The sequence below is a fragment of the Buteo buteo genome, chromosome 8 (genome assembly GCF_964188355.1).
Source record: "Buteo buteo chromosome 8, bButBut1.hap1.1, whole genome shotgun sequence".
NCBI classification, from domain to species: domain Eukaryota; kingdom Metazoa; phylum Chordata; class Aves; order Accipitriformes; family Accipitridae; genus Buteo; species Buteo buteo.
The window spans coordinates 7,672,803-7,688,375 of NC_134178.1; the positions used below are offsets into that span (position 1 = coordinate 7,672,803).

Here is a 15,573-nt window from a genome sequence, read left to right on the forward strand (position 1 = left end):
AGTATCATATTTCTAAGTGCTAATCAAGTAAGTCCATTTTCTGCTTGCATAAAGTATACACACACACATACATATATTTACAAATATATATACGTATATATCACTACACTGTCTCTTGAGGAAGGTTCTTCTTCCTTTTGTCACTTTTTTGTTCAATAGGGATGGGATGAGAGATGGACAATGGAAAGACAATCATAACTTCTTATCACCACCCCTTATGAATTTTTTACTGGTCAGAACCACCAGAAATTAATAGTTTTCAAATTTGGCTAGATTAAAAAAAAAAAAAATAAAAAAATTAAAATGGGGCATCTGCTTCTGAAAGGTAGACAATTATTTTCTCCACTGAGCTGTAACTTATGCCTGTAAAGGAAGCTAATATTTTGCTAGGAAAGATCTTCAGATTTTCACTCCTGGATAGAGCCAGAAATATTTTTTTCTTTGACAGTGGATAGCCTTGCTGTGCATACTTTATGGCTGGACTCCATCAGTTCCCAAATTAGGCAATTTTTCATGGATATCTGAAGTCATGCTGATCCCATGTATAAGACCACAAAAACACTTATAGCAACAGTTTTTACTAAATAACTAGGAGTTTAGGGCAGTGGCCAGACCTGTAGGCCTTGGAACAAACCCTTGGCCCTAATCTGCTCAGATTGAAGAGATTAACTAAACATCCACAGAGAAAATATGTCTTATTATTTTACCACTGGCCTGGTTATATGATTCTCCATTCCTTTTGCTACATCTTTTAGAGTTCTGTTGCTGGGTGCCTACTTTCACCAGCTAGACAGAGAACCCAGATGGCTGTCTAAATCTGTGGATTTCAAGGCAAGAAGTGTCTAAAAGAAAGCAACCAGAAGCTCAGAACTTTGTCACCTCTTTTATCCCTATTTATGAAAGCTTCGAAAGGCACTGAAGGTGTTGCTCTTCCGTAGTATCAATTTAATCACATAAAATCTCTGGTTCAAAAGACTTCCCAGAGCCAGAAATACCCTTGCTTTTAACAATCTAGAATCATATGCATAAGCTTGTGTGCAAATTTTTATTAAGTGTTATGTGCATATATGACAGGTATAAAAATGATACTGTTGATATTAATTTAAATTAATGTATGGAATACACAGATTTACTCATGGTTAAAGAGTACAAACTTGATGAGGGTATAGGACCTTCAGCCATCAGGTTACTAGAGTTGCACCGAATTTATTCTCAGGAAATCTCACAGGCATTACCAAGCAAGACTTAGCCTGAACAGGGAAGCCCCTTATTAAAGGTTTACAGTGTACAATTTTATTATTTTGAGACATTTGTTACAAATACCCAACCTTTATGTCATCCTTTCATTGAAATTGTAAAGATCTAAAATGGATATATATATAGAGAAATGCACTGAAGAACAGGGGATTTCATATTTTTTATTATGTATTTATTCTACAATACTTTTAGAAATTACTAACAGTTTGTATAACCTAATACCTGAAAGGTAATTTAACTGAGCCTTGAGATTCCTCTGGTGAGTTTACTTTAATGACATCTATTTTGAACATTTATTTTGAAAGTTACACAGTTTTATATTTTTACTGCAAAAGCAAGCCTTGAAAGAATTAGGCACCTTTATGGCTAAAGTTACTATCAAAGGTGTCGTTAGAAGCAACCATCAACACACGAGACAATTATTTATATCTAGCAGACCGAGTTTTATATAAAAACCAAAAGAAAATGGTATAAAAAATTTTGTCATGAGACTGACAGATTGGATTTTTATAGAAATACTTTATGCTTCCTACTCTTGTAGGATGATTTGAATCTAATTTTACAGCCACTAAAATCCACTTACATTGCAGTCACTAACCTTACATTAATTCAGCATCAGAGAAGGATGTGCTTTCTGGCTGACGTTATATGTGCACACATTCTTTATGAATTCTGTCGTGACGTTTTTTCCGACCCAGGAGTAAGTTAATCACAAGAAAGACTATTTGTTGTAATATCCCCTAGAACCAGCCATGAAGAGCATAGTGGCAGTATTTCCCTAAGGTTTACGCATCAATCAGTAGAAAATAGTTCATAAAAATGTTCACATTTTTCAAGGGAATTTATGGAAATTGTCTTTTTAATCATGGAAAGCTTTCTGGGCACTGAAAGTGCATTTTTAAAGGTAGACTGGTGGAGTCATGCACATGACTTCCACTGAATTCCAAAGGTACTTCCCTCCCCAACTCTCTTGATACATGCTAATGGTTGCACAGACAAACAAACCACACGTACAAAAATTATTGTTGCTCCAGACATGAACACTCTATATATGTTTGAAACGGGAAAAGCATGATTCAGAGGGAAGAGGAATTATTTCCCTCTTTCTCCTCCCAGACTTAACTTTCATTTTAAATAGTCACTTTTGCAGTAGTACCCTTATTTTGGTTGAGGCTATTAGATAAATACTATGAATACTGAGAAACAGAGTAACATATATACAGTGTAATTAATTTTTTAATGAAATGAGTTTTTATTAAGTTTATAGTTTAATATATTCAGTTATTAAAATGGAATAGCGAAGCTAAATTTACACCTCAAAGGCAAAATTACCCAAGTATTAATTCAGCTGAATTACTTATTGTTAGGTATTCATTGTGCAGTAAATTGTTTATGGACATGCCTGTAAATTATTATGCTCATCAGCTACTGGCACATCTTACACCATTCTTGATATAGGTTGAGCTTTATTATTTCAGTAAATGAAATACTTAATGTTTTTTAAAAATATCACGTATGTCCCAGTTTATCTATAAGGAGTTACCTTGTATAGTTAATACACTCCATCAATGGAGGATGTACAGGGTAAATCAACCAACTAATTCAATAATGAAGATATTCACTAGCCAACAAAATTACAGAAGGTCCTGTCAAAAACATTTCTAAAACTATTACTTCTTGAATTATCTTTTTTCTGTCTCCACCAAAGCTGACAAGATTTCCTCTACCTAGTCATCAACTTAGCTAAAGGACAATACGGTAAAATTTCAGAGATGCTGGACTAAAAAGGAGGAGTTACTGGGCTGTCAGCAACTGCCCCCAAGGGAAACCATGACAAAGACAAAATCACAGTCTGTTGTGCTCTGATTCACAACACACTATCCAGAGATTACAGTGATCAGGCAGCATGGAATGAACAACAACAACAAAATTTGTATCACTTCTTTTTCCTGTTGCCCTTGTGCTATACACTTCTGAATAAATAAAGTTTATTTTGCATTTCTAACAAGGCTGTTGGTCACAGTTCCCTCTTAGAGGAGGTTTTCCCCTTTCTCCTAATAACTGCAGATAATGGTGATCATGTCCTGGATTTACTGATTAAATTCTAATTTACAGACTAACCCTTTGGGAATTAAAAGCGAGCAAATGATCTTCACTCACTACAATAGCACAAGACACTACGTGACATCTGCTGGAGAGTGTTGGAAGTGATTAATATTGTTTGCTTTGTTGAGGTGACAGTTTCCAGACACTGGTAGATTTTGTAATCATGGCTTTTCCAACAATTCCAGCCCACCTTGCTTCAACAAGTGTTCTACAATGGCTTCTGGGTAAAAACCTAGCATACAGAAAATGCATTATTCACACTGATTAATTTATTACATGCATACAGGCATGAAAGAGCTGGCCTTACTACTTCTTTCCCAAAAGTCCCAGAGCAATAAAAGCACACATGGTTGGACTGTCAAGCGGTACTTCCGAGACACACACACACACAAAAAAAAAAAAAAAAAAAAAGGGCAAAACAAACCACCACAAAACCAACTAAGCAGAAGAAAAAACCACTCAAAAACCAGATTTTGGTACCCAGAGAACACCCTCAAGGAGGTCAAAGTTCAAGCAGACCCAGCTGACCGTGGAATAGTTACAACTGTCATAAATCCATTTAACACAATGTTTCTGAAAAAGACATACCAAGAATAATTTTAATGTATGCATTTTGAAGTTTGATATTTCAGTGTCTTTTGCTTTCATTGGCACAAAAAATATTGAAATGGGAGAGCAGAAGAAATACTACTGTTGTCAACTTTCAAAAACATTGACTTCTTTCAGAAATAAAAGTACAAACATGTTAGAAATGTAAATGCATTCACATCTAAAAAGCTAAGACTGGTGAAAAGAAAAATGTCAAAGCTGGTGATGCCCCAAAAATACATTTCCTAATTTGTTTGGAGGGGTTAATAGTGAGTCAAAAAATAGGAACACGAAGCTGGACCTTTTAATGATATACAAAGTTTATTAAATGTAAATCCTCCTATAATAGTGAGAAATTGGAGACTAGCAAGAGTTTAAGGAAGGATTTCACACTGCCATGAATTCCCATTAACCAATAGAAGACTGCTGCTGGTATATACATGATCTCTCTTTATAAAAGAAGGTGCGGCCACTCTCTACCAATACCTGGCATTTTGAGTAAAGCAGCATTTGGTGCTACTGGCACCAAGGCAGAGAACAAAAAGTCACTCATTTCACAAATCCACACTAGTTAACTAGTCAGATTTTATCTTCTAGAATCTACATTCTCCCCTTTTCGCTCCTTCCCCCCAAAAGAAAAATCTACACCCCCCCCGACACCCAAACCCTTCAGTTCAAAAATATATATTTACATATGCTGACAATTTTTAGAGCATGCTCTCCCACACCATTTTCATAGATTGAGCCCTCCTAGCAAACAGTATAGAGCCAAAGTATCTAGATGCTACCTATTCTAGATTGAAATGCCATAATACAGTCACAAGGATGGCTTTTGCTGAGCAAGGTCCAAGATATTCTTGCTCAGGAACCTTCTCTGCAGCTGAGAAGAAAAATAGTCATCTTTTTTGCCCTAATGTACACTCTGCCTCTCTGGCATATGACATGGGGTCCTATACATGGATAAGGAAGGTGAGGAATACTACGGTGAGGAATACTACTGAAATACTTTTATCACTTTCAAATTACACATGTAGACAAGACAAATGGTAGGAAAACCATGCAGTTACAGTAATACAACAGTGTTTTTAATTAGGAAAATGTGTTTGTGTAAATACAGTTGTAAAATATATTTAACTAAACCAGTGCACAATAATAAGGACTATATTTAATAGTAAAAAGATCTTCTTGAGCAGGGAAACTAACAAAACTGTATTTTCTAAGAATGTATATCTTATAACCCTCCACTGAAATCACAACTACCTCAGCACCTCCTACCCCATCTTCCCAGTGACCCACTGCCCTTCAACAACTCCAGTTTGTTATTTCCTTTGAATTTTCTTTCCTATCAGCAAACACGCAGAGTATTCCCAACTCCATCCAACATCCCTGAAACAACAGCTGGGCAAAAGACACTAAGTGCTATAATTTGTTCCAAGATATGCAAGCACTGACTGGCCAGGCCATTAGGCCATTAGATATATAGTGAGCTCATGCAGCAATCTTTCCCTCAGTAGGATAATAATTTTTGTCCTTTTCCTGTAATATTCCAATGCTTTATGAAGATTTTAGGAACCCTGCAATTCTCAAGCCCCTTCTCTGATTTCAAAACTGATGGAGTTGGCCACTGGTTTCAAAGCACTGGAGGAGGAAGGGAGGAAAGACTAGCAAATGAAGAGAGTGCAATTGTAGAAATGTTGTCCCCTTAGCAACCAGACTAAAAAACTAAGAAATCTTTTTCCATGGAACATACAGCAAAATCATACACTATCTCACAGATTTCCTGACTATAAACGTATCCATAAGCTATAAACTATAGTTAGATATAATTTCTCATGGATACATGAATTTTAATAGTATATCTGCAATTACAATAATGTTTCCTATTGTAATACATAATCTGTAGGCCCTTGGATAGAAAAATAGTTGTCACATTATTGCAAAAATTTACCTTGTACGTTAACTTCTTCTTGGTATAATTGGGCACCCATAAAATTTTTTGAGTGACCTTGCTCACTTGGCAATCTATCACAATACAATCCTGTGCCAGAGGTTTCTTCCCTATTCCCTTAAGGCTAAAGAAGTTTTCAGTGCCAGCTGTATCATTTCGCAGAATAAGCCTTCCCTATGACAAAGAAAGAAGAAAAAAAGTTTCAGCACTGTAAAAATCCCCTTCAGCTGCCAAACGAACTCCGTTAGTTTATTAATCTTAAATCCAGGCAACAAAACATGCTTACAAGTAAGTGTTCCTACTGACTTTTCTAGCTCTTAAGTAAACTCTGCTGTTAAACAGAGAAGAAAACTAAAGAAACAATAGCTTTTATTTTTAATTTTTCTAAATTATGAAATTTAACAAAATAAAGCCTTCATATATCTAGATTTTGTACTTCTAGTCTTCTTCCTGGAAAAAAAAATCCAAGAAAATATGTTCTCACGCATCTTTACTCCTCACATAAAATATAACTTTGCTCAATCATTTCCATGTGTCCTTCAACTAAAATGTTCTTTATAATTATTTGTCATCAAAGGATTCAGGGCTTTTGGCTTTTATAGTACTGGATTCCTAAACTGCATTATATTTGGTTGGTAATGCATGCACAGAAGGATTACTAATGTTTCACAGAGCAATTTTTTTTTTTTTTTTGGTCTTTGGCAATTCACACATTTGAATAGCAACCTGCAGTCAAAATCTCTCAGCTTGTATAGAGGCAAAAATACATATACCACTTCTTGCTAAAGGTGTCATAGCCTTTGCTCTGCTCTTCATTTTAGAATTCAGAATAGTGATTACTCTGATGACAAAAGCAGCTTCTAAGCAGTGGCTTAACTTGTAACAGAAATTATTTTATGAAACAAAGTATCCATCACAAATTCATTTGTGATGTATGCATGCAATGAGAAATACTCAACATTGCTACTTTACTACTTAAGTAATGAAATACATTTTAATATATGTATTTAAATTTAGACTAACAAAATGTACATTTTTATGCTCAAAGTTCAGAATGTCTATAGAGTAACTGGTTGTTTCATTAAAATGGAGGGTCTGATAGAAAAGCAAATAAAGGAAGAGATAATAAAGGATGGTGGGAAATCTATCATGCCTAATCTTAAGCTTTGCAAAGTTAGTTCCTTTGTTTTTTACTTCAGCTAGTAGGCAATCTTTCAATTTCTGACTCTCAAGCAGATGCTTAATATTAGTAACTGCTTAAGCACTTTTGTAATTTGGACACCAATGTAAATTTTATGGACAGAAGCATCCTTTTCAAATATTGAAACTAATTTCCCTCTTACCATTGTTATGCCCTCAGCGATAGGCTTGAACATTAGAGGATACAGAGCTGTTTCACCTAGACCCACATTTATTAGAGGAGGCCCATAAAAACCCTGTCCTTCCAAAATTGCTTCAAGTTTCCAGTCATGGCTGGACATGTTACTCTGAAATAAAAGTAGAGATGTAAATTAGATTATGCATTTAAAGACCTTAACATGCATTTCAGCTTTTACTTGCAGTTATCATCAAATCAGAGCACAGTACTCATTTTCCCAAAGTACTGGCTCAGAGCACCTTTGGGGAGAATAAAACAGTGTATTTTAAGAATGAATTAAGCTAATACTAAATCCCTTGTTCCTGGCAGCCACAGGTACTGGTAGCAATACTGTCAGCAGGAATACTCATTAGAATAATATGTACATGATATAGCTAATGGTCAAGATGGAATTTATAAGTATCATCATAAACATTTACAAGTATCTTTATGATGCTGTTTAATGCTCGCCAAAATTCTGTCCCACTTCCATCTGTAGAAAATCTTAGTGTACCTCTTTGAAGTGCTGATGTGGTGTACTAGCATATAGTGGCTCATTTGGCCGCTGACTATATTACAGGATCAGTCTTGCTTATGAATTAAGGACTCTATCTCCAAAGGAGTATTTATGGGCTCAAGAGTCTAATCAATTTTAAAGAATGATTGTCCTGAGTAGTAGGAAAGCCTATTTAAGAAACATGTTTGTCTTGCACCCAGATGTATCACAAGACTGCTTGATTATGGTAGAAAGTGAGATATTTTGTAATACATGCCTGGGGGCTGCATAAAAATAGTAAAACTAAAATAATGCTATTCAGCCTCCCACTATTTGAAGGAACCAGATGACCAAACATCCAGTCTGCAAAAAGGTTAACATCCATCTGAAAAAGAAAATAAACTGGCATTCAAGAACTAATACATTCCTTGTCAAAACAGAGAAGGTTGATCTCATCTATGAAAAGAGGAAGTAATCCTTTGACACATAATGTTCTTCATCCGTGGAAAATTGTATATAGACATCAGAGATAAACAATGGATTTGGGGGAATAGAGATAGGTGATACTTCAATCTTTGTTTCCTTCTTTGAAAGTCTCTCAAGCTCAGCTCTTTCAATCTCAGAAACTACGAACCACCACCTGTGGTCATCAGAGTTAACCCCATGGCATGGCACGAGACCTGCAGTATCATATATCTAAGGTTTGATTAATATGTATGATGAATGCTAAATTCGTAGTTGTTAAGAGGTAAATTTCCTAGTAGTTGAGCACAAATGCCTGTTTGGAACGTTGAGATTTGTATAGTGCCTCAGTTTTTCAGAATACTTCCATCACTGTGGTCTCTGATTCTTTAATAACAACAATTACCTCATCTCTGGTAGAAAACATGAAAGAAAAAAAGTAATTAACTGGTATCCTCATGCTGAGGATAAAATGAAAGGGAAAAAAGGCAACAAAAGGTTATTTTTATTCTCTCTCTCTTTTTTTTTTTCTCCAAAATATCAGGAACAACTTTATCCTTTTGAAAACCAGCTTGACCAGTTTTAAAACTGGCAGGTCATCACCCTTTGCTAATCTACTGTTTTAAAAGGTGGGACAGAGGAAACACGTCACCATGATTGTTCTTTGGGAAGGAAAAGAGGAGGACAGTGAAAATTTGGGGGCTTAAGTTGTTTTATTTTCAATGGTTTCTAGTGCCATTGGTATCAGATGCTTCCTTTATCCACACTAGTGATGATTACACCAATACATAGCATAAGTATTTCTTCTTAATCTCAAACAAAAAAACTTGTCAGCTGGAGAAATGTGGCTGACAAACATGGTCACTTTGAAATTCTTCTGTAACAAATCCTTCTACTACAGCATGAATTTGTCTAAAAATATCTTCTAGAGAAAAATATTAAGGTCAACCACAAACATTAGAAAATGAAAATAAAATGTTTGTTAAATTCTACTCCCTTGTACTTATGCATTAACAAACAGTTTTACTTATTTAATCATCTAATTCTTACAGGATCTCTGCTTAATGTGAAATCTTATCTGAAGCCTGTTAAGTCAATGAGAAACCCAACTAATGCTAAGGGAGTTAGAATCTTTTCACAGGATGGTATGTAGTTAAATCCAAGGTGCATAATAAGGCTGCATGTATAGGACCTATACCTGGAGAGGCTGAAAGTGATTAATAGAACAATTACATTCATCTCATGGTTGTGAGAATTACAGAAACCTGATGTTCAGCCTGAATTCCGTATCAAAAACAATCACAGATTTCAGATTCAGGTGGGTTCTTATTCTGGTTCTGTCACTAATTCACTGTGTGGCTTTAAGCAAATCACTTGACCATTTTATTTGCTCCATTTATAAAGTGTTCCACCTACCACACAGATGTGATGACAGTTAGTTTGCTAGTGTCTGTAAAAAGTGCTTTGTACACTAAATATTAGGTTGAAGAAACTAAGTTTAGCAGACTGAACAACCCCATAACTCAGTTTCACTCTCTATGAGCACCTGTCTTCCTCCAAAGAGTATTTCAAAGTTCAGTAATTTGAATGAAAAATATAACAGTGCTAACTAACAACATAAAAGCATGGGAACATTTCCGATAGATGCTATGATTCTGATAGACTAAGAGATACACGTTCCCTCTCTCACAAACACAGATATACATACAGAGAGAATAGAGGCTCCAATTGGGGTACTTTTTATTTCCTTGCTAAGAAAACAAGTAGGACTTAAAAGTATAAAAGCATGAATCCTACATGAAATTTAAAAGCATATACTTAGGAACACTCAGAAGTGAAAAAAACCCACAAAAAAAACCCAAAAGAATAAAGCCAATCTGTTTTGAAACTCTCTATTTAAAGAAGGTGGAAAAACCCCTAACCTTTCTGTGTTATATAACAGCTGGTTTTCAACTAATGGAACATTCAATAAATCAATGTTTAATAAATAATATATGAATATCTTAAAATTTACGTGTAAGAGAAGATAGCCCTGTAATATGATTTCCTTTCATTTTCTTTACTTTTTTTTTTTTTTCTTTCCTAATGAACTAGTTCTTGTCTACCTTCCGTATTTCACAGAGCATCCACAGTATGCTCTTTCCCTGGACATTAAGTCTCCGTGTTTGAATCTGCCCCCACTCTTTTGTCTACAAAATCTCAGAATAATTTTTCTATAAATTAACTCACCAGTATTCTTCAGTGGCTTTAATATCAAAAGGTTACATCAAGTACATAGACCAAAGTGTAGTTCAATTCTCAGGAAATATTTTACTATTTTTATCTCTTAAAGAATCTTCACCCTTTCTCTCGCAGCTTAAGCTCCTTTCCTATAATTTTTTTCATATTTTTTGTCTTTTAAATGGGAAAAGTTCTCTAAAATTTGAACAATAATTTTCCAAGGGAGATGATGTTCTAACCTATACTCCATCTTCACTCCCTGGCCTTACTTCTCATGTGTCAAGGGTTTCACAAACAAAATAGGTATGATGAAACTGCCTATGTTTGCCATAGTTTTTAAATTGTATATAATCTAGTTCTTCTATTTTACTTCTCAACATCTCTCCTTTTTTTTCAGAAACGATACATTTATTGCCTAGATTAAGCAACTCCTTTTTTCACTTTCAGTGTGATAACATTATTAAATAACAGATTAACAATTGTCAGGACAGAAGTGAAACATTAGAAATAAGCCCATCAAAATAATAATTTACTTTAAGAACAGCCAGAAACTATTTTTCCCAACAAGCTTTATATTATGTCCAATATGGACTTTGAGTAATAATACTCAAGTCAGTATTTACAGGCTTTGTGCATTTTACAACTGTAAATTTTAACAGTATTGATCCAGAGTCCAGTTTTTAAAAGTCCTGAATCTTAGTTTAGTTTCTAGTGGTAAAGTGAACTTACAATTGGAATATCCTGAATCACTGCCTGGTAAGCTGGAGTTAGAAATTCAAGCTCTGCTTCAGCATCGTCCGTATTCACTACACATTCAATCTTATAGACACGAACGTCACAGGAGGACTTCAGAAGAATCTGACAGTGGTAGCGACCAGCATGCCGAGGAATGAATTTTATAGGAAGCTCAACTGCATCACTTCTATCTAAAAGCAAAACCAAAAAATTGCAATGCTGTAAAGCTTTTCAGAAACATTGAATTCATAAGCAGAATCTGAAGAGAGTTCCAATAATCTGTAGGAGAGTCTCCCCAGCAGTACATGCAACACTTTAAAACAAAATAGACTTTTAGGACTGTTACCATATAAGCACAGTCAAATTTTTATTTTCCTAAAAAAAAGCTATGTTTTAGCATCTAAACAATATTTTCTATTGTTTTTAGGAGTGCACAGAGAGAAATATTTTTAAAGGTCTATTAAATTTATTAGAAAATTTAATGTATATGAATTTCTGTAAATATCAAAAAGTATAGTAGTTACTATACTTTTGCCAACAGTTACTATGAGAGATATCAGAGACAATACAGTACATTTGGCGAATAGTAGCCCCAACAATGACTGGAGTTCTGTTAAGTTCAGCAGTTCTCATGAGAGCTACTCATTAGACTTTTCCTATGGCCAACTTTGGACTGAAAGTCTGAGTTACCAAAAATGCCAGGGGTGTCCAAGTTGGAACAGAACCATGAAAAGCCCCATTTGCCCAATCCACAGCAGGTGTGAAAAACTCCCCACAGTCATCTTTAGAGTAAGGAAGACGCAATACAAATGCTGTCCATCTTTGGACACAGCCAGGTCTAAGAAGTCTGCTGCAAAGACTTCCTCCTCTGCTCTTGCTTACAGAAAGGATCAGGCTCTTTCACAGTATTTTAAGCCCTTCACTAGCCCTTGTAGGACACTTTCTAAAGGAGAAGGGAAGGCACCTGAGGAACTCCAGTGACTGGCCATAAAAAGAGTCCAACTCTCCCAAGAGTCTCCAAGAAACCTGAAAAACTACATGAAGACTGCAGCTGTAAAAACGTCACTGTAGTTTTATACGTAACAAAGACTGTTCTTCTTTTCCAAGGTTAGAAACCAATGCTTGAAGTTGGAAAAGATAATGAGGAACGTCAGAGACAATGTAATGACACAACAGAACCTTACAGATAAAACTCCAAGCAAATTGCTGCTCCCTGAGGGGGAACACCTGAAAAATTCTTGTGGAATTTCCCTTCTTCCTTAATTTGGCTTATTTCCTGATGATATGTATGACAACTGGTCTCAAACTGTTCTAATATCTTCAATGACGACTACTGACTTTAGAAAGTGCAATCAATTTTCATCTGCAATGCTGCTCATTCTATTCCACAAAGTGGTGCTCCTCATGTATTCAGTTCTCACCTCCCTGAAAACGAACACCAAATTGAAGCTTTCTTGTTGCTTTATGTCATCACTACTTCAGTATTTTCACAAAAATAGCTCAAGCTCAAGAGATGAACCATACAGAATGACATTATTAATCTTTCAACATTACTAGGCTATCAAAAAGATTAGAAATTGCACCTCAGGTTTAACCCTATCTGAAATAAATTAGTTTGTTCTCTCTTAAAGACAAGATTAATGGCCTGGTAATTTTAGAATTATTACTCTTTGTTCTACTTTGTCACTAAGTTATTATCCCTATGGGCTATCTTCCACAAAAGTGACCTGAGTTTGTCAGTTATGCAAGGAATTAAACCATCCTTTCCCTTCTTCAGTTCATTAGTACAGTCCCTAATTTTCTCTGTCTACAAGAATTATTTTAGGATGTTGAAACAAAATATTTACTTAGAATTTAAAGTACACATTTTAAATACTTGCATTTCACGATAAATCAGATGTTTACAACATCTTTTTGAAGAAGGATAAAACAGTGTACCAGCAACTCCAGAATATTTCTGCATGAGTTTTATTTTCTTGCACTACATGGAAATTGTAATTACTAACAATTAGTGTTATCCTTCACTGAGTTGGACCCACATTTGAAGCGCACACTTTCAAACAGAAATGCCTCCTATAGAAAAATTTAAACAGAAAACCAAGAAGTCTCTTCCTACCCATCTCATTCCATATTTATAGTATTTAGTTTGGCATTACTTTAGTTAAAATATTTGTTTCTCAGGCGTTAAAAAAATGTATTGAAGAATAGGTCTGTTGAATAATTGAAATATTATGATCAATTACAATCAATGAAAAGGAAACCTAGTAAATTGGTGGTGTTTATTTAACATGATAAGTATTTTATGCAATAAGGCATGGTTTCTGAAGCAAGACAGGATCTCCAAATCAAAATGATTAGAGAAGTCACTTGCCTGTGAATTATAGGTGAAGGTTGGGAGGGTTTCTGCAAAATGTTTTTTCATGCTAATTTTAAATACCATAGAGTAAACTGAGCTTAAAAGTTTCTCAGCTTAGCGTGTTTCCTTCTTTCTCAGTCTCATAAGATATTCAGCAAAAATTAGTCTAGGAATTAACTCAAAGATTTAATGAAAATAATCCACGGGGTCAAAACTGGCTTAACAATTTCTGAGACAAAAGTAGTAACAGTAAGCTATGGGCAGCATTTATGTTATTTGTGTGTAACAGGAAGCAGAGCCTGCATCCATGGAAATTAATGAGACTGCAAGTATTTCCACAACAGTGAAAAGTCAGGCAGAACAATACAGGCTTTCGGTACGGCTTCTTTCCCTAGACAGGATATTTATTTTTTGATGGGCAGTTATTTCATGTGAAATAGGCAAACAGTTTTATTTTATAGATTTGTATTAGACAAATGCCCATGGGAAATATTTACTTGATCCTGAATCTGAATATCTGAATTGGGTTTAGTTGTGATACAGTTATCAACACAGGGGTATTTGCAAAAGCAATACTTTTGGTGTGTAATACCACCACACGTTCTTGGAAAGCTAAATTACAGCACGTAGGTTTTGGTCATGTTCTCTGGCAACTGCCTGGCATCTTGTGCCATTTACTTATCGCAAAAGACAATCTGATCACTATCTGGAATTAAGAAAGTCCATGTTTTCTGGTTCTTACAAGTCTTGCAACTCAGCATTTTAGATCTGCCTGACCTGAATTCAAAGTTAATCCTCTAACTGCATTGGCCAACAAACAGCACCTTTCAAAGAAAAGTAATGACAATTCTTTTGACATTAAAATGTAAGAAAAAATACATTCTAGAGGTTAATAATAATGGTACTTAGCAGAGTAATCGCTGTTTAGCCCTACCAAAAATTATGGGAGGAGGGAAAGAATAAAGAATAGAAATGCTACTCTTCCATATCACAATCTGTTGTCATAACTTCTGAAGGTAGGAAACTATTGGCCTTCAGCAGTTAGTCAACTACTTGCACATTATATTAGCTTTTATTCAGCCATGATGGCTCTATCTATTTAGAAGCTCAAAGCTAAATTTCACAGTGAACTTATCTCTGACACTGTGCATGTGTCACAAATAACTGGTTAAATTAACCTGAAGACTGAATTTGCAGGCATGGACTCCTAGGAGGTTAAACACTGAAGAGCCCAGACTCTTCTGACTTCTGTTTATATATTGGGTCTTCAGATGAGCTCATCTGAATTAGAATATCACTCTACTCAGTAGTCTTGAAAAAGCAACCACTGTTTTATATCCCTTAATGAGTGCTGATAGGTTTTGAAATTTTTGCTATCCCTGTGTGTGTTTGTTTCCTGATTTTCTTTCACTTTATCTGAATACAACAGATTTGTAGAACAGTTTATAAAAAACCTACTAACTGTTTATTGGTTCTTTTTTCCACTTAAATACAGTATATCATTACATATCTAAACAAACAGTTAAATACACTTGATCAATTGGAAAAGGAAGATCTACTGGGGGAAAGGAATGAGAGCAGGTTTTCCTTAATTGATTTAAACATGCAAATGGCAGAGACTTTTTTCAATGTCTTGTCATGAATACTCAGCAGCCATGTTCATGTATCACATTCAGAAGCCAGCAAAGAGCTGTGTGGCACTACAATAAAGTAGAAGAAAGAGTTTCTTGCAGGTTGGTTGTTTAATAAACACTGCCCCTCACTATTTCTGAAGAATACTCATAAGCGCTTTAGAAACAAGCAGGCTACACAGTCCCTATGCCAATGGGCAATCAGAATGCTGACAAGTAAAATTTTTCTTAATACAACTTAAGAAACATAATAAAGCTAAGGTGCTTTCTTAAGTCATCTGATGTATAGCCCCTACTGAAAAGGATTAGCCAAATTATAAAATATTGCATTGAGAAAAAAAAAAATAGCAGAGTAATAATTCAAAGTCTCTTTATCTAAAATCACAACAAAGACAGAGCCAAGATCTCTCTAACACA

The 15,573-nt window shown here is 35.1% G+C and overlaps 1 protein-coding gene across 1 annotated transcript in view; it reads right to left on the reverse strand.

Annotated features, from left to right (window-relative positions):
* CFAP47 (cilia and flagella associated protein 47) overlaps positions 1-15,573 on the reverse strand; it is a 329,354-nt gene that overhangs the window by 157,141 nt on the left and 156,640 nt on the right. The window contains exons 46-48 of the mRNA XM_075033536.1: positions 11,164-11,360; positions 7,243-7,386; positions 5,900-6,073 (exon numbers count right to left, since the gene is read on the reverse strand). Coding sequence (XP_074889637.1) covers positions 5,900-6,073; positions 7,243-7,386; positions 11,164-11,360 — 515 coding nt within the window. The remainder of the gene's footprint in view (positions 1-5,899; positions 6,074-7,242; positions 7,387-11,163; positions 11,361-15,573) is intronic.